This window comes from Leptonychotes weddellii, chromosome 1, assembly GCF_054177405.1.
Source record: "Leptonychotes weddellii isolate Sample4059 chromosome 1, ASM5417740v2, whole genome shotgun sequence".
In the NCBI taxonomy this organism is placed as follows: Eukaryota; Metazoa; Chordata; class Mammalia; order Carnivora; family Phocidae; genus Leptonychotes; species Leptonychotes weddellii.
Window position 1 is genome coordinate 21,472,766 of NC_138369.1, and position 22,911 is coordinate 21,495,676.

Below are 22,911 nucleotides of genomic sequence, written 5' to 3' on the forward strand. Positions count from 1 at the left end.
GGTGGTGGGTATTGAGGAGGGCACATTCTGCATGGAGTACTGGGTGTTATGCACAAACAATGAATCTTGGAACACTTCATCTAGAACTAATGATGTAATGTATGGGGATTAACATAAGAATAAAAAAAAAAAGAAAAAAAAGAATCCTGTGAGTTTCAGAGGATGTAATGCTGAAAATCCATGGTACACAGTGATAAAGTTACTTAAACTAATGCTCATGGTCCTCTAAAATGGAGTGCCCATTAAAAACAAGTGTTTGCCGATAAGTAGCTGCTATGATAAATGTCTAAGGAGAGAATGAAGAAAGACCATTGGGTAGCATGTGGCTTTTAAATGTGCCAGAGAGCAGACAGGAAGAAAACAGTAAGCTCGGAGTTTTAAATTCCTGGCTCACAGCACAATGAAAGCACCAGACGTTTCTATAAATACCCTAAAATAATATACCTTATAACTACAAGGCTGATATAACTGACAATCAGATAGAGTTTGCTCCTGTGAGATGCTGAATTGCCCATAGGTTGAGCTCACTGTCTTGTCAGGAACCTTACATAGAAGTTAGTAGGATGATGAAAGGGGTAAACAATGGGGTCTGAATATCCTGAACCGCCTTCTACACCGGGCTCTTGTCAACAGAAGCTGTCTCCCCTGCTCTGTTTGGTGAGGTTGTTCTGGTCTTGCCTAAAAACTCTGGAAAAAGTCATATACAATGCAGTGTAATGCAGACAGCTGCCATCCACATCTGTATTGGAAAAGATTTTTAAGTTTTTCCATACAGGCACCTCCAGGAGGCCGCAGGAAGGTAGCTAACTCCACACTCTATTTAACATATGCCTCCTAGTCCATGTGGAGGACCACTTTCGCCTCTTGGAGGCCGTCTGCTCTCTTCCCACTGGAATATCCTGAATGAAAATTATAAATAACATATGAACAGCCAAAATATAGGATAATGATGTATTAGAGATGAACGGTGAAGAGGCAAGTTTTGTTTGACTGGACAAAAATGATATAACACCACCTGGTGGAACAGAACCACACCTAATGAACCAAGGACCTGTGTGGAATTTGTTGATGACACACAAGGTAACGAATTCAAACATTTGCCTTGAGTGTATCCAGGGCAGACAGCGCTGCTTCCAAGGCTGGAATTGCCTCGGCTAAGTCACTCTCACACTCATTTTTCAGAGCTTGGGCTTCTTCAGCCTTGCCACTGGCTATCTCTTCATCTAATTTCACGAACTTTCTTTTTGCTTCCACTTGTGCGGACTCTATCTCGATAATCTAAAGAAAGAAAAATAAATAAAACAATTCCTCCAACATCCTACTGCTTTCTCCATCCTAGAAACAAGAGAATGTTTGGAAATGAGGGAACCCAACAAATCATGTTGAAGAGCAGGAGGTCCCAGGATAAAATGAGGAGAAATGCAAATACATGTGACCTAACTGGATAATGGGCTTCCCACTTCCCTCCAAAATCAACACAACTGGGACGCCTGGGTGGTTCAGTCAGCTTGGCAACCGACTCTTGATTTTGGCTCAGGTCATAGTCCCGGGGTCATGAGATGGAGCCCTGTGTTGGGCTCCACCTTCAGCGCAGAGTCTACTCAGAATTCTCTCTCCCTCTTCCCCTCCCTCCCACCCCCTCCCCCTGCTCTCTAAATAAATAAATAAATTCTTTTAAAAAATCAACACAACTCACATGGGACTCAGTGAGATAGCCAGTTAGTAGAAAAGAGTAAGGTCCCTAAGATCTAGTAGTGGCAAAAAATTAAGGGATATTTTCAAGGCTAATTTTACATATTTCAATTGTCTTCTGACACCAATTTAAAAAAACTCAGGATACTCTACCTGCATCATATGTGCATTTTCAATTTTAGCTTCCTCCAATTTGGGCTGTAATTGGACAAGCTCCATTTTCATTTCTCCAACCTAAATAGACAGTTTGCCATTAAGTTTTCATAGTGACATAAGCTACAGAATCTAAACACAGAAAATCGAAACTTAAATGTATCATAAGGCATCAGGGCCAGAAAACCTTAACTTTTCCTTCCAGTTCTTTATATGATAAACAAAACCATGAGGGCATGGTCAGTTTTCTTCACAAAAGACTTCATCGTCCTCGAGTATATGACAGAGCAGTGAAAGAATGCAGTTGTCACGGAAGAAGTGCAGACAGAAAGAAGGTGGCAGCTTGGGATGTCCATGATATAAAATGCAAATGGATCATCCAAATCTGCATTGCTTCTACTTAACTAATGCTAATAAGAATCATTAGCACTTGACTCATTAAAAACACACACACTCTTATATTTAACCAGCTATTACAATTAAAAAAAGGCAACCCAGGCTTATTGTATTCTCTCCAAATGTCACAAACTTAAGAACAGGGGCTCCTGGGTGGCTCAGTCAATTGAGCATCCAACTCTTGATCTCAGCTCAGGTCTTGCTCTCAGGGTTGTGAGTTCAAGCCGCACATTGGGCTCCACTCTGGGCATGGAGCCTACTATAAACAACAACAACAACAACAGGGGTGCCTGGGTGGCTCAGTCATTAGGATCCCGAGGTCCCGGGATCGAGCCCCACATCGGGCTCCCTGCTCGGCGGGAAGCCTGCATCTCCCTCTCCCACCCCCTCTGCTTATGTTCCCTCTCTCGCTGTGTCTCTCTGTCAAATAAATAAAATCTTTTAAAAAAATAAAAATTAAAAATTAAAAAATTAAAAATAAACAACAAAAAATAAGAATAAAACAGGACATATTTGAGTCTGTATGGAAACTTAGTGAATTTCTCTAAAACTCATGTTACTCATCTGTAAAATGAGGATCATTAAAGTGTCTACCTCATGGAGTGGTTATGAGGAAAAACTGAAGGAATGCATGTGAAGCACATAACACAGTGCCTGGCACATAATATATTCTTCATAAATTATAACTCTTGCTATTTATGATTTCCTATATTTCCTATTATATGTTACCATTTTGAGAAGCTCATCAAATTTACCTGAGACTCAGCAAAAGCTAATTTGTCAAGCCCATTCACGTATCGTTGTTTTGCTTCCATGATAGATTGCCGCCTCTTAGTCAAAAGCTGTCGAAATGAGGCAATAAGTTCAAGATAAGAAGTAGCTGTAACATAGTTACGTCGTCCTTGCTCCTGCAAGAACCTAAGACAGACAGATAGCATATCTTACTCTAAGTAAGGAGCTGCACAAAGTAAGAGGTACTCAACATGGCATCAACAACAAACCTAGAAGAACAAAGGTTAATTTTACTTAGAAGCTGCTGCATACTTGAACTTTATAACATTCTAAGAATTCTACACATAACCACATCCTGATTTCTTGTCTGTAAAATATCAAATAGCAGTGATGTGTTTAAAAAGCACAAATCACCAAAGATGTATCAAAGGTAAACAACAGCAAAGAAAGATGTAGGTCTTTTTACATGTTTCATAAGCCAGGAGGGTCTAACTCTATAAAAAGACCCAAGATACAGTGTAAGCTAGGGAAGTATAGTAGGAAGGGGCATTGTAGATAGGATAGCAAGGGTGAGTCATCATTCTTTGCACAGAGTGTGTCACGTTGGCTGAATGGGGTCTGACCAGAAGGGTAAGACTACTACACATACACATGGAAACAACAGAAGCAATGTTTTCTCACAGCAAGTACACAGAGTAGGTTGAGCCTACTGCTGGTGCAACCATCAAAGTCAACCATGCCACCAGGCTGTATGATTCTGGATAGGAGATATACCGTGAGCACTTGGGTTTATGTGCTTTTGAAATGGGGAACTTGGAGATGAACAGAGGTAAAACGGATACTTTTGAGTTATCCACAGCCAGTTCTGCTTTTCTGAAAATTTCTATCCAGTGGCCCACCAGCAATATTTGTTCTATGAAACCTGCCATCTTAACCATGGCTAATTAGACCAAGGTTGGGCACTGGACACAAATGAGGCTGATCACATTTTGGAATAAATTTGGCAAAGGGAGCTGGAAAAGGCCCATCAGTCTGCCTAGAGCTGAAATTGTAAGAAGTAAACCTGAGGCAGACAGTTTCCTCCATATGCAATGGGAAGGAGAAAACTCAGCCTGCCAGAATACCATATCTCATTTATACATGGAACCTAAAAAAAAAATTAATTCATAGAAATGGAGCACAAATTGGAGGTTCCAGAGGCAGGAGGTGGTGGGGCGGGGAATGGGTGAATGTGGTCAAAAGGTACCAACCTCTAGTTATAAGGTGAATAAGTTCTGGGAATGTAATGTACAGCATGGTGACTATAGTAAACAATACTGTATTGTGTATTTGAAACTTGCTAAGAGAGTAGATCTTAAAAGTTGTCATTACAAGAAAAAAAAAGAGGTAATGTTAACTAAACTTATTGTAGTAATATTTCACATTATATACAAATATAAAATCATTATGTTGTACAGCTTAAATTTATATAATGTTATATATCAATTATATCTCAATAAAACTAGAAAAAAAATCAAAGAAATACAGAAAAAGAAAACGCAGTCTGCAAAGAGCAAGAAGCAGATGCCCAGAAAGAAACAGGATGAGAAACAGACGAAAAGTATTTCCGGATTTAGGATGACTTTCTAACTCCTGTTTCCAGTCACATCTGTGATCCAGCTGTCATCTTTCTCTTAAGCTTGTGAGATACCACTGTATCTTTATCATAAATTCTCCCTTTTTCTTAAACCTAGATTAAATAGTTTTCCATTACTTGCAAGCCAAGGTCCTCACTAATTAAATGATCAGAAATATTTAGAAGACATAGAAATCCTACTGAAATTTTGAGCTTTCAGAAAAAGAGACATGTTAAAATACAAGGCATTATTGGCATTTTAAAATTTAGTAATATTAACCTTTCTGATAGATCCATAATGGTAGTGTGAAAGTGTTTGCAGATTGGAACTATCTCTCGCCTTTCAACCTCAGTAAGCTCCAGTGTTTCTAAGAATTTCACAGCTACAAGTTCAAGGGCATCTTCAGGCCATGGCTAAAAATAAGAAAAAGAGAAACTTAAGAAATTTGAGTAGTTCCACTCCAACTATATATGTGTCTTCCTGTGAGAGAATTTGGGGTAGAGAAAATTAAAACCTTAATGGGGAAAATAGAATTGGGTGGGCTGAGGTCACAGGGAAATCTGGGAAAGAGCTAGTAAACATTTTTATACTAAAATTAAAGATAACACAATATAAAGGAAGGGTCAGTGATACTTTACATATCAAAGATATACTATACTGCTCCTAAACTCTTCCACTTGGACATCAAGTAGACACCCCAAATTTAGCAGGACAATGGCATAGGCTGCTAGTTGCCCACCTAAAAGCTATCCGCCCTTTTCCCTTAGAACCCCAATTTTATTCTAGATAGCAATATGCCCAGATAAAAGACCACATTTCCTATATTCCCTCGCAATTCACAGGAGATAAAGGCATATAGGCAGCTGTTGGGTGGGGACTTCAGGGAAGACTCTTTAAAGGGTTACATAGAGGGGTGCCTGGGTGGCTCAGTTGTTAAGCCTCTGCCTTCAGCTCAGGTCATGATCCCGGGGTCCTGGGATTGAGCCCCACATTGGGCTCCCTGCTGCGGGAAGCCTGCTTCTCCCTCTCCCACTCTCCCTGCTTGTGTTCCCTCTCTCACTGTCTCTCTCTCTGTCAAATAAATAAATAAAATCTTAAAAAAAAAAGGGGGGGGTGCAAAGAGCTGGTGTGTGTCTTTTTGCCCTAATTTTCTATTATTCTACTTTTTGCCTGGGACACAGATGTGAAAGTTGGAGCTCCAGCAGCCATTTTATTTTATTTTTTTATAAGATTTTATTTGTTTGACAGAGAGAGAGACAGTGAGAGAGGGAACACAAGTAGGGGCAGTGGGAGAGGGAGAAGCAGGCTTCCCGCTGAGCAGGGAGCCCGATGTGGGGCTTGATCCCAGGACCCTGGGATCATGACCTGAGCCAAAGGCAGACGCTTAACAACTGAGCCACCCAGGCGCCCCATCCAGCAGCCATTTTAGACCATAAGATGAATTTGAGGGTGGAAACCACATGCTCAGGAGAATAAAGAAGAAAGAACCTTAGATTCTGATGACTTTGTTAAGCCATAAAAGCCCAGTCTGTTTATCTTCAGATTTTTTCTCTGAGAGAAAAAAACTTTATATGTTTAGTTTAGGTTTCTTTTCAAGATTTATTTAATTATAAATAATTAAATAATTAATTAAAGATTTCATTATTTATTTGAGAGAGAGAGAACACTCAGTGGGTAGGGAGAGGGTGAGAGTGTCTTAAGCATACTCCGCGCTGAGTGTGGAGCCCAACACAGGGCTCAATCTCAGGACCCTGAGATCATGACCTGAGCCAAAACCAAGAGTCAGACACTCCACAGCCTGCACCATCCAGGTGCCCCTAGTTTGGGTTTCTGTTACTAGCAGTCCATCATAATTCCTAACTGTTATAACATCCAGAGCTGAAATTTTGAGTTTCTTCTCCCCAAATTTGCTTCTTCTTCAGTCTGTCTCAGTGAAATGGTTCCTCTGCTTTTCCCGGAATATGGCAACTGTACTCCTGCCTCTGGGCCTTGGGACTTGTTATTCCCTCTGACTAGAACCCTCCTCACCTAGATCTGCATGTGGTTCTCCTTCACATCTCTACACAAAGGTCAACTTACTAGGAAGGACTTCCCAGTGCACTCGTTCTAAAACACCATTCCCTCTCTCATTTCTCTTTTCCTTGTCCTGAGTTTTCTTCTTAGCACTTACTAATACACGATATAATTTTTTTTGTTCATTTGTTCATCATCTGTCTCCCCTGACCACTAAAATGTAAAATCCATGAAAGCAAGGACCTTTTCTCACTGCCATTATCTTCAGTACCTAAGACAGCCCCTGTCAATAATTATTTCAAATTTTTATTAAATGAAATAATTTATGTTAAATGAATAATTAATCTTTACTTGCTCATTAGAGTAGTTTCCAAATTTCATTTAGATTCAACAAGATGCTTGTAATTATTTTCTTTTGTATCAGACAATATTCATTTTAAGATCTTTTTTTTTTTTTCAGTCTCTGGTCCTCCATCCTAGTAAAATTCAAACATTTTTTACCTAGCACCCCATTAGTAAAGTTTTAAGCACACACTACCAGTGTATGCATATCTACAAATAGATTGTATTTATGTTGTACTAACATATTTTTCAAACCTCAAAAGAGGCTTCTAAAGATTACTGAGATCATTGAATTTTTGTAAAATGCCAGAGTAAGTGTCATATGAGTTATATATCACTGAAAGCATCACAAAGGTTTATCTTTCTGTTCTGGGTGATTCATTTTTAATTATCCTGCTAATTGTGAAGGGTTTTTTGTTTATTTTGTTTTTAATTCAGGGCTTGAACTCACAAGCCTGAGATCAAGACCTGAGCTGAGATCAAGAGTCAGATGCTCAACCAACTGAGCCACCCATATGCCCTAATCATGAAGGTTTAATAACTAACTGGGCAACTAGAATATTTATGGCCAAAGTGACAGAAACCAGTTTTACTGTGTCTTCACAAAAGGGATGTATCATCGTATAGAGTTGTCTAATTTAGAAGCTCAACCATGTCATCAACGATCCAGTTCTTTCCATCCTTTTGCTCTACCATTCTCAGTTTATTTTATCCTTGGGCTTGTCCCATCCTGGTGGCAAGAGGACTGCTGCAGCTATGGACATTATATCCTCAAGCAACAAGTTTGAGAGACAGAAAAGGCCCTTTTCCTACCATGTAACTCTTCCTATAGTGAAAAAACTATTCCCCAAAGCTCCCCAGTAGACTTGAACTCAGGACCCATGGCAAGGAGTGGGTCATGAACAGACTCATGCATAAACCAATCAATAGCAAGAGGCACAAGAGCATCAATACTGACTTAGACCAACCAGGAATCAACCCCTCTGACACATGGCTACATGGAGGGCAATTTCCCAGACAAAATCAGAATTCTGTAGGCAAGGATGAAGTGGGTAGAGAAGGGCTGTTGACAGGAAACCAACAGTCTCTCCAATGCCATCATTAGCTAATATTGCACTGTATGATATACTCCTGTGATAAGGTTTGTTGTTTCAAGTCAGTATCAATCCCTATTTTAAATAGCCTTCTTAAATTTGTCTTAACTAATACCCTGTCAGATCTCATTAAATAGTCATTGCTTTTGCCTCATGACATGGCTGACACAGAGCTCAAGCTAGCTTATGCTGGTTTATGCCATTCTCTTACATCCACTCATAATTGCATTGTATCTTCAATGTTCAATTTATCACAGGGATCCCTCAGGTTACCTTACCTCCTGTCTATGACCCATGGCCATCTGACATATAAACTGAGTAAGGGTGTCAATGTTAATCCATATAAAATATTTCATACAAAAAATGAATATTGGGGCGCCTGCGTGGCTCAGTCGTTAAGCGCCTGCCTTCGGCTCAGGTCATGATCCCAGCGTTCTGGGATCGAGCCCCGCATCGGGCTCCCCGCACGGAGGGAAGCCTGCCTCTCCCCCCTCCACTCCCCCTGCTTGTGTTCCTCTCTCACTGTGTCTCTCTCTGTCAAATAAATAAATAAAATCTTTAAAAAAAAAATGAATATTCCAGGGGCACTTGGGTGGCTCAGTCTGTTAAGCATCCAACTCTTAATCTCAGGGTTGTGAATTAAAGTCCCGTGTTGGGCTCTACGCTGGGCATGGAGCCTATTAAAAAAAAAAAAAAAAGAATATTCCAGTAATTCCTTCCCTTATCATCTGAATTGCTTTGGTACCCCTGGTAAGTACACACCCTACTTTGAGACTAAGATCTAGCCAAAAAGTCAATGCTGTCCTGACCTATGTGACACACAGTGGTTTACAATCACTTCCTGAGTTTCGCACACTCAGGCCCCAGACAATGCCATGAGCATCATTCTGACACAGACCCTACATCCCCATTGCTTCAGTGTAAAACCTTTATTCCTCTCTGTTACCCACTTAAACTCCCTTATTTATTTCCAACTCCCTGTTTCCTCTTTTAAAAAATTTTCTCAACAACTATGAATCACTTAGAATAGAATAGAAAGTCTCATGGTTATGACAAAGATATCCAGAAATAGTAAACTCTATTTATAATATTTCACAAAAGAAAAATTTATGGTTGGACAGATTTTATTTGGTTTTGGTTTCTGGCCACTTAATGGATATAATATTAAGATATGGTTTACATAAATCAAAATTGTTTCCACACAGCTTTTACTCTTGTGTAAACACTAAAACATCTACTCACTGAAACATATATACAGTCCTCCAAAGGAAGAAAACTAGTTTTTCAAACATAAAATTGATAAATAGGTAAAAGAGAATAAAACAAATTAGTGCCAGAAATTTATTTTTCAAAGAAATTAGGGGCACCTGGGTGGCACCTAGGTGGCTCAGTTGGTTAAGCATCTGCCTTCGGCTCAGGTCATGATTCCCATGGGATTGAGCCCTGAGTCGGGCTCCCTGCTCAGCAGGGAGTCTGCTTCCCCCTCTCCCTCTGCCCCTCCCCCCTGCTCGTGCTCTCTCTCTCTCAAATAAATAAAATCTTAAAAAAAAAAAAAAAAAAGAAAGAAAATTAGGGGCACCTGGGTGGCTCAGTCGGTTAAGCATCCAACTCTTGGTTTGGGCTCAGGTCATGATCTTGATGTCATGAAATTGAGCCCCACATCAGGCTCTGTGCTCAGGGTGGAATCTGTTTCAGATTCTATCTCTCTCTCCCTACCCCTTTTCCCACCTCTTCAACCCTGCTTGCACACTCTCTCACCCTCTCTAAAATAAATTAATAAAATATTTTTTAAAAAGAGGTATAAAAGAAATTAGTCTATAATCTACAGTCCACATTGTATTGAACATAAAACAATTAAATAGAAGGTACCATGAACTACTATTCTCAAGAGCATAACTACTACTATTTCATAGTCTTACACAGGCAGTGACAATTTGCCTTAAGGTTAAGTGAAGTGGCAGCTTTCATCATTTGCTGCTAGCATGACTGAAATGATCACCCAGCTGGTCTTCCTGTCTCTTGTTTTGCCCTATTCCAAATCATCGACCATATAGCCTCCAAGTGTTTGGATTTTTTCCTTTGAAGTATGTTAGCTAAATATATGTTAATGCCCCCACAGTGTCTTTGGTATAAAACCAAATTCATAGGCACATTTACAAATCCCCTTAAAACTTGGCACCCACCCAAAACTCAGGCTTAACTCCTGCTATCCTCATTGCCAGTCAGCTATACCAAACTATCTGCAGTTACACCAACGAGCCATTGCCTCTCCACTGTTCTACCTTTGCACATACTATGCCCTTGTGATGGTTAATTTTATGTGTCAATTTTACTATGGGCCACAGGGTGCCCATATATTTGGACAAACATTATGCTCGATGTTTCTATGAGGTGTGCTTTTGGATGTGTTTAATATTTAAATCAATAGACTAAGTAAAGCAGGCTGCCCTCCCTAGTGTGAATGGGTCCCATCCAGTCAGTTGAAGCCCTGAATAGAACAAAAACGCTGAACACTCCTACACCCGCAGATAAAGGGGAACTCCTTCTGCCTGACTGCTTTCAGGCTGGGACATTGGTTTCTTCCTGCCTTTGGACTCTGATGGAAACATTAGCTCTTCCTGGTTCTCAAGCCTGATGGCCTTCAAACTGGAACTTATACCATTAGTTTTCTTGCGTCTCCAGCTTGCTGGCTACAGATCTTCAAACATGTTAGCCTCCATAATCATGTGAGCCAATTACTTATAATAAATATATGCATAGATATAGCTATTGATATGGACAGATATAGATCTACATATATGTATTTTTACACATATATACATGTAGGTTTATATATACATATATACATAACACATTCTCTTGGCTCTTAATACATTCCTCCTCTATGTAACTAATTTATTTTCATACTTCAGAGATTCACTTTGGCACACAAAGATTATAGCTCTTTTATATAATTGTGGCTGCTCATTTGCCAACTGCCTTTTCTATCTTCCAGTCTAGAGTGAGATCCTTCTGGGGATCCTGTAGGCTTACCAGTCCCTGGCGCCAAGCACTATGCCTGTCATTAGAGTAAGTGATCAAGAAACATATGCTGAATGGATATTAACAGAGGTGGAGTAAGATTTCAGAAAAATTCTAAAAGATTTAGTTCCCATCCCCCCACCACCGCTGCCCCAAAATTACAAACCTGGAACCAGTCAATGGTACAGCAATTGATGAGGGATGGGAACTGTCTCAAGCGATTTCTAAAGGCATCTCCAATGGGGCTAAAGGCCACTACAACATGAAGATTATCTTTGCAGCGATTCACAAAGAAAGCAAACAAGGCCAAGGGACTGAGTTCACTGTGTTTATTGCCAGCCTGAGCTAAAGGACGAACACCCTAGGGAATAACAGAAAATAAAAACCTTATAAACAAAAATGGACAAGCTGATAATGGGATTAGTAGATACTGGAATATTAAGAATTTTTACTCTTCACCTTGTAAATACCCTTAAATTTTTTTATATCAGTAGAATTTCTTTGATACAGTTTGTACTTAGAAGACTTCTTCCAACTCCATAATTCTATAATTTGAAAGCAAATATCGGCTAAGAATTTAACTTATAAAGATACTCACAAAAAGTTCACCATGATATATGTATAGGACTATAATTCAACATTGCTTATAAGAGGAAAAACAAACAACCAAAGCATCCAGTTAAAAAAACGTTATAAAATATCCAAATGTTGTGATTTTATATAACCGTTAAAGAAGGCACGTCAATGTATGTGCTAGGACAAGATCAGCAGCATAAAAATGAGAACAAACTACAACAGTGTGTATAATATGATCCTCTTTGTTAACTTAAAAAATACCTAGGCACATGTGTAAGTACATACACACCTTTTTATGGAAGCAATCACAGAAACTATTCATAATGGTTACTTATGGTGAGATGGACTTAAGGGAGAGTGTGGGAGGGAGGCTGTCACTTTTTATTCTGGACATTTTTCTTGGTTTATATCATTCTTTTTTTCATTTTGGACATTTTTATGCTGTTTGAATTCTCTCACTTTATTCTTATAACATTCATATATTTTAAAAATGCTAATACAGTTGTCTGGTGATGAGATTATAGGAGCACTTTTAACTTCCTTTGTTTATCTCTATATGAGAGAGACATCTTACTCAAGGTTGGGCATCATGGCTCTGGAAAGAAACTTCTTGAATTCAAATCCCAGCTTGCAGCTTATTAGCTATGTGACCTTGGGGCAAGTTATTTAACCTCTCTGTAACTTAATTTCCTCATCTGTAAAATGGGGGAAAGAGTACCTACATCAGAGGGTTATTGAAGGATCGAATGAGTTAGTACGTGTGAACACTTGGAATAGTTCTTGTCGCATAGGTAAGTAACTACTAGTTTTTATATGCTACCCTTCTTGTTCAGAGCACAAAAGATTTCATAGTCAATAAATTATCTTATAGATTAAGAAAGTTTTTTGATAGCACATATATATAGACATATATATACACACAATGCTATTGCTACTACAATGAATTGATTTCTAAAAGAATTCTCTATTATAGATATGTTCTGCCTTATGTGCTAGTTATATCCGTGGAAAATTATAAATGGATTCTGTATAAGCATTCTGATAGTAATTCCCAAATTCTGGTTATTATGATCAGTGTCAGTCTATGAAGTTATTTCAGGTGGTCTACCTGCATTAAGTCTGAGTTAACCCTGGGACATGCGAACAGAGAAAGGTAATATATGGTTGTAACTGTAGAACAAAAGTTCAAGAAAGAGTCAGGATGGCAATATAAGTATGGGGATTATTTACATGGAAATAATGGTTAATGCTTCTAGGTAGATAAGCTGTCTGTGGGAGAGTAATATCCACATGCACACACATATACCTTGGGAGCAGGACTGATTCGGGGGAGTAAGAAAATGAGTTGTTACTGAAAAAATAATTAGACAAACTGAGTGAAATTTCACAGCAGTCAAGGGAAAGTGGAGTTGGAAACACACCAAAACCGGCACAAAAAAGGTTTATGGCAGTTTTATTCATAATTGCTCAAACTTGGAAGCAACCAAGACGTCCTCCAATAGGTGAACAGATAAACTGTGATACTTTCATTCCGTGGAATATCATTCAGTGATAAAAATAAATGAGCTATCAAGCCATAAAAAGATATGGAAGAACCTTAAAGTATATTGTTAACTGAAAGAAGCCAATCCAAAAAAGCTACATACTATATGATTTCAACTATGTAAGATTCTGGAAAAGCTAAAATGATGGAGACAGTAAAAACAGCAGAGATTGCTAGGAGTTCAGGGGAGGAAGAAAGGCATAAATAGATGGAATTTGTGGCATTTTTATGTTAGGGAAACCATTCTGTATGATACTTACTGGTGAATACATCAGTACTCATTTATCCAAAACCCATAAAATGTACAACACAAAGAGTGAGCCCTAATGTAAGCTGAAGAATAATGAATTATGTCAAACATGAATGAGTATTTTTAAAAGGAACTGAGAAAAATATCACTAAAAGTGGTGAGTAAGAAGTCACTGTTTTACTGAGAAAGACCCTGGGCTTCAAGGAAGGCAAATAGAACAGTGGAAAAGTAGGGGCGCCTGGGTGGCTCAGTCGGTTAAGTGTCTGCCTTCTGCTCAGGTCATGATCCCAGGGTCCTGGGATCGAGCCCCGTGTTGGGGTCCTTGCTCTGAGGGAAGCCTGCTTCTCCCTCTCCTCCCTGCTTATACTCTCTCACTGTCTCTCCCTCTCTCTCTCTCAAATAAATAAATAAATAAAATCTTAAAAAAAAAAAAAAAGAACAGTGGAAAAGTAGTCTGGAAACGGAGGTCTGAGGCTTGAACTCTATTGCTGAAGTCAGAGACATGCTGAGTCTCAAATCTTTGTCAGAGGGATGAAATAAACAAAGCCCAGGACATGATCTCCAAAGTGAGATGTCAAGGATAATGTGGAGTATGGAAAGAAAATAATAGAACTTCTTTCATATTACCTTTTCTATTTTAAAAATATCAGCATAAAGCAAAGAGAAACAGGTATGCATTTCAGTACTGCGTTCTAACTATGGCTATTTCCTTGAGGATAAATTAATCTGGTGTTCCTAGACTTGGGTGGAATGTGAAGGAAAGAAGTTCTTATGGCCACGGTTGGGTCATACCATAAAAAAAATACTGAAGCAATGGAAAAGTTTTGTAGCAAAGTGACAAGATGAAAAGATAAATAGCTAATGTGAGCAGGGAAGCTTGGCAGAGCTGAGAAAAGCCCACTCTCCAAGGGTGACTATTTCTTGGATGGGAGTATAGGGGATTAATTTATCTTATGAATTAGGAGACTCACCATTTTTTGGCAGCCTTGGCCACATCCTTGACATCACCCAGATAAAAGAGAGAACTTGGGATATTTTCTTTATTCCTTTTCTCTTTCCCCACCCAGGCCACAAACTGGTAATGTACCATTTACTGAGGGTGTTCTAAGTACAGGACACTTCATAAGTGCTTCATTTCATTTGATCTTCAGACCTCACAACAACCCTATGTAGGAGGAACTATGATGTCTATATATATTAGTTCCATTTCATGCAAGAGAAAAGCAGACACTTGAACTACTAGGGTGAATCTATTTTACTACAGATGCTATCACTGGAAATTGGAATGAAGCATCCAGCTATGAGTGATATATTTTGTAGTTAACAGTAGTTATGGCAACAAGAAAGAATCAAGTACTAGCAGAGATCTTGCATAGGGAGATATTAGAAATGGGGATAGAAGGACAAGACATCTGAAATAGCTGGCACTTCACAATTGTAATTTTTTGTCAAGTAAGTCACAAAGCATGATTCTCAGATATATCAGAATTGTTAAGACAAGTAGTTTTACTAAGGCTTTTTAAAAATTTGCTAGTCATTGGTAAACCATAACAACTAATCAAGCAATGTTTCAAAGCTATGTTTTTTCATATCACTGTGACCCTAAGATGTGATTTAAAATGTCTAATCACTCATAAAACATGCTACATAAGATCAAACAGATGAAATTGCCATCATTATAAAAAAAGGAATTATAAAAATTCTGCTCATAAGTATGGTAGAAGTGATTTGAAGTTTACCCAAAAAACCCTGATGTATTAAAATAATATACTTTTAAGTTTTTAATTACCAATACCCTGTACACAAGCTATAATTGTCCTGAAGCGCGAGAAAAAGTTGCAAGATAAGAACATATCTGTGCTGGGAACAGCACTCCCTAAAAAGCATTTACCTCCATCACTTCCTGTTTTTCATCAGCAGCAAAAATGTTAGGTACTTCTCCAGTATTGAGCACACTGTCAATATCTTCTAGAAAGGCTTCCTCTTTAATCTGAGTGTCTGTGATTAGAAAGACTGTCTTCTGGCCCCTCATGCCCACATTCCTTAATAGAACCTTAAAATAAAAATGCATTGGTAAGCAGAATATTGTGAACATGTGCTGTTTTTGCTTTCCCTTCCTTTTCCCTTCTTTTGGTAATGACACCTCAATTTTAGAGTGGTACCTCTCTCGACTTCTGGGGGTGGTATCATTCAGGGCCTCTATTTTTCCCATCCCCTGAGTGGGAGACCCTAACTGATCAGAGTCTCCCAAGCTCTTATACACAGTCATTGATTCAGAGGAGGGCATGATTTTAGGAGGGCGCAATCACAGTCTTCCTTTAAGGACTGAGATGGACTTGAAAACAGAAAGAATCTCAGTCACTCTGAGACAGTAAATAAGACAGCTAGTAATCTAGAATCTATAAAGGCCAACTATGTTGCCTCATGGAAGGAATTTGCTGGAGAAGGAACCAAATGGAAAGGCACAGAGCCAGGAGACAGAAAGAGTAATTACTGAGGGCTTAATTTGAGCTCCTAAATTCAGCCATGTCAAAGCCCTATCTACCTCTGGACACTTCTGTCATGTAAGCCAATAACTTCATATTTTGCTTAGGTTAGTTTGAGCTGTATTTTGTTTTGTGTTGTGTTGTCAATTGCAACCAAAGATTCCCAATTAATATAAAGATATGGACTCAGAAGCATGGTGGAGCAGACTTGTTAGGATGTTAGAATTAATTGTTAAAATTTCAGAACTTGTAAGCAGATTTTTTTTTTTTTTTTTTTTAAGATTTATTTATCTGAGAGAGAGAGAATGAGAGATAGAGAGCATGAGAGGAAAGAGGGTCAGAGGGAGAAGCAGACTCCCCGCCCAGCAGGGAGCCCGATGCGGGACTCGATCCCGGGACCCCAGGATCATGACCCGAGCCGAAGGCAGTCGCCCAACCAACTGAGCCACCCAGGCGCCCCTGTAAGCAGATTTTTAAACAGCATTAAAAATCAAATTATATGAACTTATAATAAATAAGTTATATTAACAACAAGGGTAACAAATCTCATCACTTCCTATTATACTTACTATTATCTATCTTATGGAAATTATTTAAATCTATTGTATACAGTAAAATACCATGTAATAGTGCTCAAACACATAAGTCTTCCCAACTCTGTTTTCAGTGACATCATCCATGGCAGGAGTTTGCATAATCCATGGTGGGAGTTTTTACACCACAAAAATTGGCAAATGCTATTCATCAGAGGTTCTCCCGAACCCCCTGGAGAGTTGGTTGTTAAACATTTGCCAGTATTCCACTGGATATATTTCAAGTGAAAACACATTACTACTCTGCAAATGATTTTTAAAATAAACTGTCTCTATTTCTAAATTATATCTTTAAAATAAATCATATCATTTAAATAAAGGCTGAATTTTAATATTATACAAAACTGCTTTTTCCCGTTAAAGCCATCCTCCAAAATGCAGGTTGTTGTGTTCCTAGAAATACTTTTCTATCACTAAAAATAGTTTTCAAAGAAGTATTACATCTAATCATGTCAGCTTTATTTTTATAGCATCTTTTTAAAATTATTATATATAAATAAGTAGAAAGATACAATAAAAACAGATTTAACTTACTGGTATAAGCATTGTTATACTTAAAAGTCATAGTCAAACATACAATGTGTGAAACTATTTCCAAATAGGAAAAGAGGAAACTTTTCCAAAATACTAGTTATATGCCAAGAATCCTACATTTGTATAATGTAATCATAACAACCTATGAAATAGGTGATATTATCCAAATTTTACAAATAAAGAAACTAGGGAGTGACCATCAGGCAGATGACAGACTGGGAAGCTCCAGGTCCTCATTGTCCCATGAAGACACCAAACTAGCAATGTACAGACCAAAATGCCTTTGTAGAACTCTAGAAACCAGTTATTATGTACAGCACCCCCATAAATGCATAAAAAAAGAGAAGGAACAATGCAAAGAGGGTAAGAAAATTCACTGCATTTTTCTCACCCTAGCCCCTTCTCTCCTAGCATAGAGCAACACAATCAGGAGAATACCATCAATTCTGGCTTTTTCCTCACACAGAAAGAATAGAGTGAAACTGCTTTCAGCATTCTGGCTTGTCTAGGGGCTGCCTGGGGGACTGATTTCTGTCTCACCTGACTCAGGGTACTGATGGGAACAGGGCTTAGTTCTGATATGAGGTTGGAGGCCACTGAAAACAGAGGCAAGTGCCCTGACTCAGTGGAGCATCAGAGACTGAAGTTCCACAGGAAAGTATCAGGGGGAGCAAGAGGTTAGGGGCAGAGGAATACAACAAAGGCCAAAACCAACAGATCATGAGAAGAAACAGGAAATGAAGGTAGCCAAAATCACCTGTATATATTAGAATATGTAAAAGCTCATGCACAACCCAAAAGAAGATGCAACCCCCCCCCCAAAAAAAAAAAAGTTCTGAGAAGTCTCAGAAATTCTAGCATGGTGATTGATGAAGATTCCTCCCTGTATGAAGCCAGCCCATAAAGACTGGGAGAGGTGGTGGTTTATCAAGTGCTCAAAACTCAAAAGATCACAAGACATACAAGGAAACAGGGAAACATGGCCCTATCAAAAAACCAAAATGAACCCTAAAAAAAAACAAAACAAAACAACAACAAAAACAGATCTAAGAACTGCATAACAAGAAATTCAAAATAACTTTTAAAGATGCTCAATAAGCTAAAACAGAATACATATAGACAGCTAAAGGAAATCAGGAAAATAATGCATGGACAAAATGGGAATATCAACAGAAATATGAACTATTAAAAAATAACTTAAGAGACTTATGGGATATCATTAAGTGGACTAATATACACATTATGGGAGTATCAAAAGGAGAAAAGAGAGGGAAGAGGCAGAGAACTTATTTAAAGAAATAATGTCCCAAAATTTCTTAAATCTGAGGATAGAAATGAACAAATGAGGATAGAAATAGAAATTCAAGAAGCTCAACAAACTCCCACTAGAATAAACTCAAATAGACTCACACAACAAGACACATTATAATCAAACTGTTGAAAGTCAAAGATAAAGAGAGAACTTTGAAAGCAGCAATAGAAAAACAACACTTCACATACAAGGGAGCTTTCACAAGATTATCAGCATATTTCTGAGCAGAAATCCTGTAAGCAAGAAGGGAGTGGGATAATATATTCAAACTATCAAAAGAAAAAAAAAATCTGTCCATCAGGAATACTGTATCTGGAAAAACTGTCCTTCAAAAATAAAGAAATTAAGAACTTCTCAGATAGAAGCTGAGGGAATTCATTACCACTAGACGTGCCCCTCAAGAAATGCTAATGGGAGTCCTCCAAGTTGAAATGAAAGGGTGCTAGACAGCAACACAAAGCCATATGAAAGTGTAAAGTTCTCCAGTAAATATATGGACAAATATAGAATTCTATACTATTGTGATTTTAGTGTACAAATTCACTTTTAATTCTTACATAGAGTCTAGAATCTAAAAGCATAAAAACCTTTATAAACCCTTATGTTAATGGGTACACAATCTATAAAGACATAATTTGTGACATCAATAACATAAAGGAGGGGCAGATGTAAAGGAGTAGTTTTTGTATGTGATTGCAGTTGTTACCAGTTTAAAATAGGTTGTTATTACTTTAAGATGTCTTATGTAATCACAAGAGTAACTCCCTTCCCCCCCTCCAAAATCTGTAGAGTATACACAAAAGGAAATGAGAAGGGAATCAAAGCACGTCACTACAAACAATCAACAAAACACAAAGGCAGGCAGTAAGAGGAAATGAGGGATAAAAAAACTACAAACATACAGCAAACAGAAACAAAATGCCAATAGTAAATTCTTCCCTATCAGCAATGACTTTCAATGCAAATGGATTAAACTCTCCAGTCAAAATACATAGTTTGGCTGAATGGATTTAAAAAACAGGATCCAACGGTGTGCAGCTTAGAAGAGACTCACTTTAGACACAAGGACACAAGGGCTGAAAGAGAAAGGACGGAAAAGATGTTCCATGCAAATGGCAACCGAAGGAGAGCAGGGTGACTATACTAATATCAGACAAAATCGTCAGTAAAAAACTGTCATAAGTGACAAGAAACATTATATGATGGTAAAAGGATTGATTCATCAGGAAGATGTAACAATTATAAATATTTATGCACCAAAGAGCTGAGTTCCTAAATATATGAAGCAAACATTTATAGAATTGAAGGAAGAAATAGCAACACAATAGTAGGAGACCTTCAATACTCTACTTTCAATAAGGGACAGAACAAGCAGACAAAAGATCAATAAGGAAATAGAGTATTTGAACACTAGAGCCTGTTGGACCTCACAGACATATAGAGAACACTCCATCCAACAACAGCAGAATACACATTCTTCCCTAGTGCACACAGGACATTCTCCAGGACAGATCACATATTAGGCCACAAAACAAGTCTTAATAAATTTAAGAAGATTGATGTCAAATCAAGCATCTTTTCTAATCACAATGGAATGAAACTATAAATCAACAGCAGAAGGAAAATTGGAAACTCTACAAATTCACAGCAATTAAACAACACACCCTTAAACGATAGATCAAAGAAGAAATCAGAGGGAAATGAGAAAATTTCTTGAAACAAAGGAAAATGAAGACTCAACATATCAAAACTTATAAAATGCAGCAAAAGGGGGCACCTGGGTGGCTCAGGAGGTTAAGTATCTGCCTTTGGCTCAGGTCATGATCCCAGTGTCCTGGGATCCAGTCCCGCGTCAAGCTCCCTGCTCAACGGGGAACCTGCTTCTCCCTCTCCCTCTGCCTGCCACTCCCCCTGCTCGTTCTCTCTCTCTCTCAAATAAATAAAAATTTTTAAAAATCTTTTAAAAAATGCAGCAAAAGCAGTGCTAAGAGGGAAGTTTATAGCTGTAAACACATTAAAAAAAGAAGAAAGATCTCAAATGAACAACCTAACTTTATACCTCGTGGAACTTCAAAAAATGAACAAATGTAAACTCAAAGCGAGCAGGAGGAAGGAAATAATAAAGATTAGGGAAGAGGTAAACAAAATAGAGAATAAAAAATCAATAGAAAAGAATCAGTGGAACTTAGAGTTGTTTTTTTTTTTTCTTAATCAAGAAAATTGGGGTGCCTGGGTGGCTCAGTCATTAAGCATCTGCCTTCGGCTCAGGTCATGGTCACAGGGTCCTGGGATCGAGCCCCACATTGGGCTCCCTGCTTGGCAGGAAGCCTGCTTCTCCCTCTCCCGTTCCCCCTGCTTGTGTTCCCTCTCTTGCTGTAGCTCTCTCTGTCAAATAAATAAATAAAATCTTTAAAAAAATAAATCAACAAAATTGACAAAACCTTAGCTAGATTAAGAAAAAAGAGAAAAAATTCAATAACTAAATTTAGAAATGAAAGAGGGGATATTACAACCCATGCCACAAAAATTAAAAAGGATTATAAGAGAATACTATTAACAATTGTATGCCAACAAATTGTATAACTTAGAATAAATTCTTTTTTTTTAAAGATTAAAAACAAATGAAGAAACTGAAGTACAGAAAAATTTAGTAACATGCCCAAGGTAACTACCGAATCATAGAAAATAGGAATTAAAACTGAGTTTGCCTAGCTTTAAAGTCCATGTTCTTTCTACTAAAGAAGGCTGCTTTCTAAATCTATTAGTTCATGTGGTAGTAAATGTATCAAAAAAATTCCTCTAAAGTGAGAGCAGAAAAAGAAACTGTAATTTTTCCTTCTATGTCTATGTAAACCTCTTTGGTATCAGCTTGGATTCTACCATTTCCACCTGCAAGCAGACCTTTCTCCATGCTAACTTTTAGGATGTAGAAACCTACTATGTAAGGTGAGTACAAGTGAAAAAATCCAGCAATATCTCTCTATTTTTCATTTTGGATTATCTCCCTTCTGGGTCCTGCAGAACCCTAGTCATGTGAGGACAAAGCCCCAGGCATGCACTCCAGTATTTTATTGGTTACTGGGAAAGCAACATGGCTCCCAGGAAGCTATTAAGATCGGACAACATAAACAACATCATCATTGCCAAGGCTCATACAAAACAGTTTTCTGGGAAACATACATTTGTCTGAAATAAGACCTCTCTGAACTGAAAGACAGAATCAGCAGCAGCAGTGGATAAGACATGTTATACATCCTGCTCTGCTGTGCATACCTTCCCTTGACTTCAGTTTCCTCATCAGTAAAACAGAGACAACCATCCCTGTTGCACTGACTTGTATCTACAGAATGAGATGGTGTATGTGAAGCACTTCACGCTCAGCAAGCACAGTAACTGCTCTGTGGATAACACTGTCATCCTCACCAATGCATTCAGCACACAGCTGTACAGGTTGACCCTCTCTTCACAGCACCGATATTATTTTAGACATTAGGTTTCTTCCTAACTTTACCTTCAGATCCTCTCTCCACTCATTCATACCGTAGCTTTTAGAAATTTCTGGTTGGAAAATCTGCATTTTTGCCATGGATGTAGCCAGACGAGTTAAAGATTGACGACCACTGCCTCCAAGTCCAACAAGCAAAGCATTTCCACCAGACTGCTTTAGAATTCGACATATACGTGATAGATGTTCCAAAACATACCTACGAAATATCAATATTATTATACTTGAAAATATGCATGTAAACGTATATTTACATGTAACTATTATTTTATATTCTTGGAAGGATGGACTTTGCTATCCCATATGTTATCCCAATTTTAAAGATGTAATCATCAAAAAGTGTGGTTTTTCAAAAGAAATTACAACTGGATCACTTGATGCAAAGGAAAACTAAAGTACAAATTCAGGAAATGTAATATACAAATTATAGAAATGAAATTTTAACTACTTATACTGAAGCATATTCCTGCTTTTATTAAAAACATTTCTTTAATCTTAATACTAGGATTTCTATGTGAGAAACAGAAAATCAGTTCTCTACAAAATTAAATTCAGTAAAGACACCAAGCCTCACTAGTAATTAGGGAAGTTAAAATTGGAGCCACATTTCTACTCTCCTTCAGACTGGCAAAACTTACCAAGCTTGGCAATCCTAAGTGTTGACAAGGGTGAGGGACAACAGGAGCTCTTAAATAATCATTTTTGAAGACACTTCAGCCAAACTTAGTGAAGTTGAAGATGCTTACCTACCATGACACAATAATTCCACTTTTAGGAATATAGCCTAGAGAAATTCTAACATGTGTACCCAAAGAGACATGAATAGTCAAACTTTTTTTTATAACTGCAAAAACTAGAAGTCACCTAAAAGTCTGTCTCAGAAAAATGACTACATTGTGTTAGTAGCAAAAACTCATTTTTTGGAATTTACAAGTCAGGAAACGACAGATGTTGGCAGGGATGCGGAGAAAGGGGAACCCTCCTACACTGTTGGTGGGAATGCAAGCTGGTGCAGCCACTCTGGAAAACAGTATGGAGGTTCCTCAAAAAGTT

At 38.1% G+C, this 22,911-nt stretch overlaps 1 protein-coding gene across 1 annotated transcript in view; it reads right to left on the bottom strand.

The window, feature by feature from the left end:
- DNAH12 (dynein axonemal heavy chain 12) overlaps positions 1 to 22,911 on the bottom strand; it is a 151,531-nt gene that overhangs the window by 60,811 nt on the left and 67,809 nt on the right. Inside the window, exons 22-28 of the mRNA XM_081805771.1 lie at positions 21,865 to 22,081; positions 15,320 to 15,481; positions 11,226 to 11,420; positions 4,869 to 5,002; positions 2,997 to 3,159; positions 1,846 to 1,926; positions 1,102 to 1,278 (exon numbers count right to left, since the gene is read on the bottom strand). Of these exons, the coding sequence (XP_081661897.1) occupies positions 1,102 to 1,278; positions 1,846 to 1,926; positions 2,997 to 3,159; positions 4,869 to 5,002; positions 11,226 to 11,420; positions 15,320 to 15,481; positions 21,865 to 22,081 (1,129 nt within the window). The remainder of the gene's footprint in view (positions 1 to 1,101; positions 1,279 to 1,845; positions 1,927 to 2,996; positions 3,160 to 4,868; positions 5,003 to 11,225; positions 11,421 to 15,319; positions 15,482 to 21,864; positions 22,082 to 22,911) is intronic.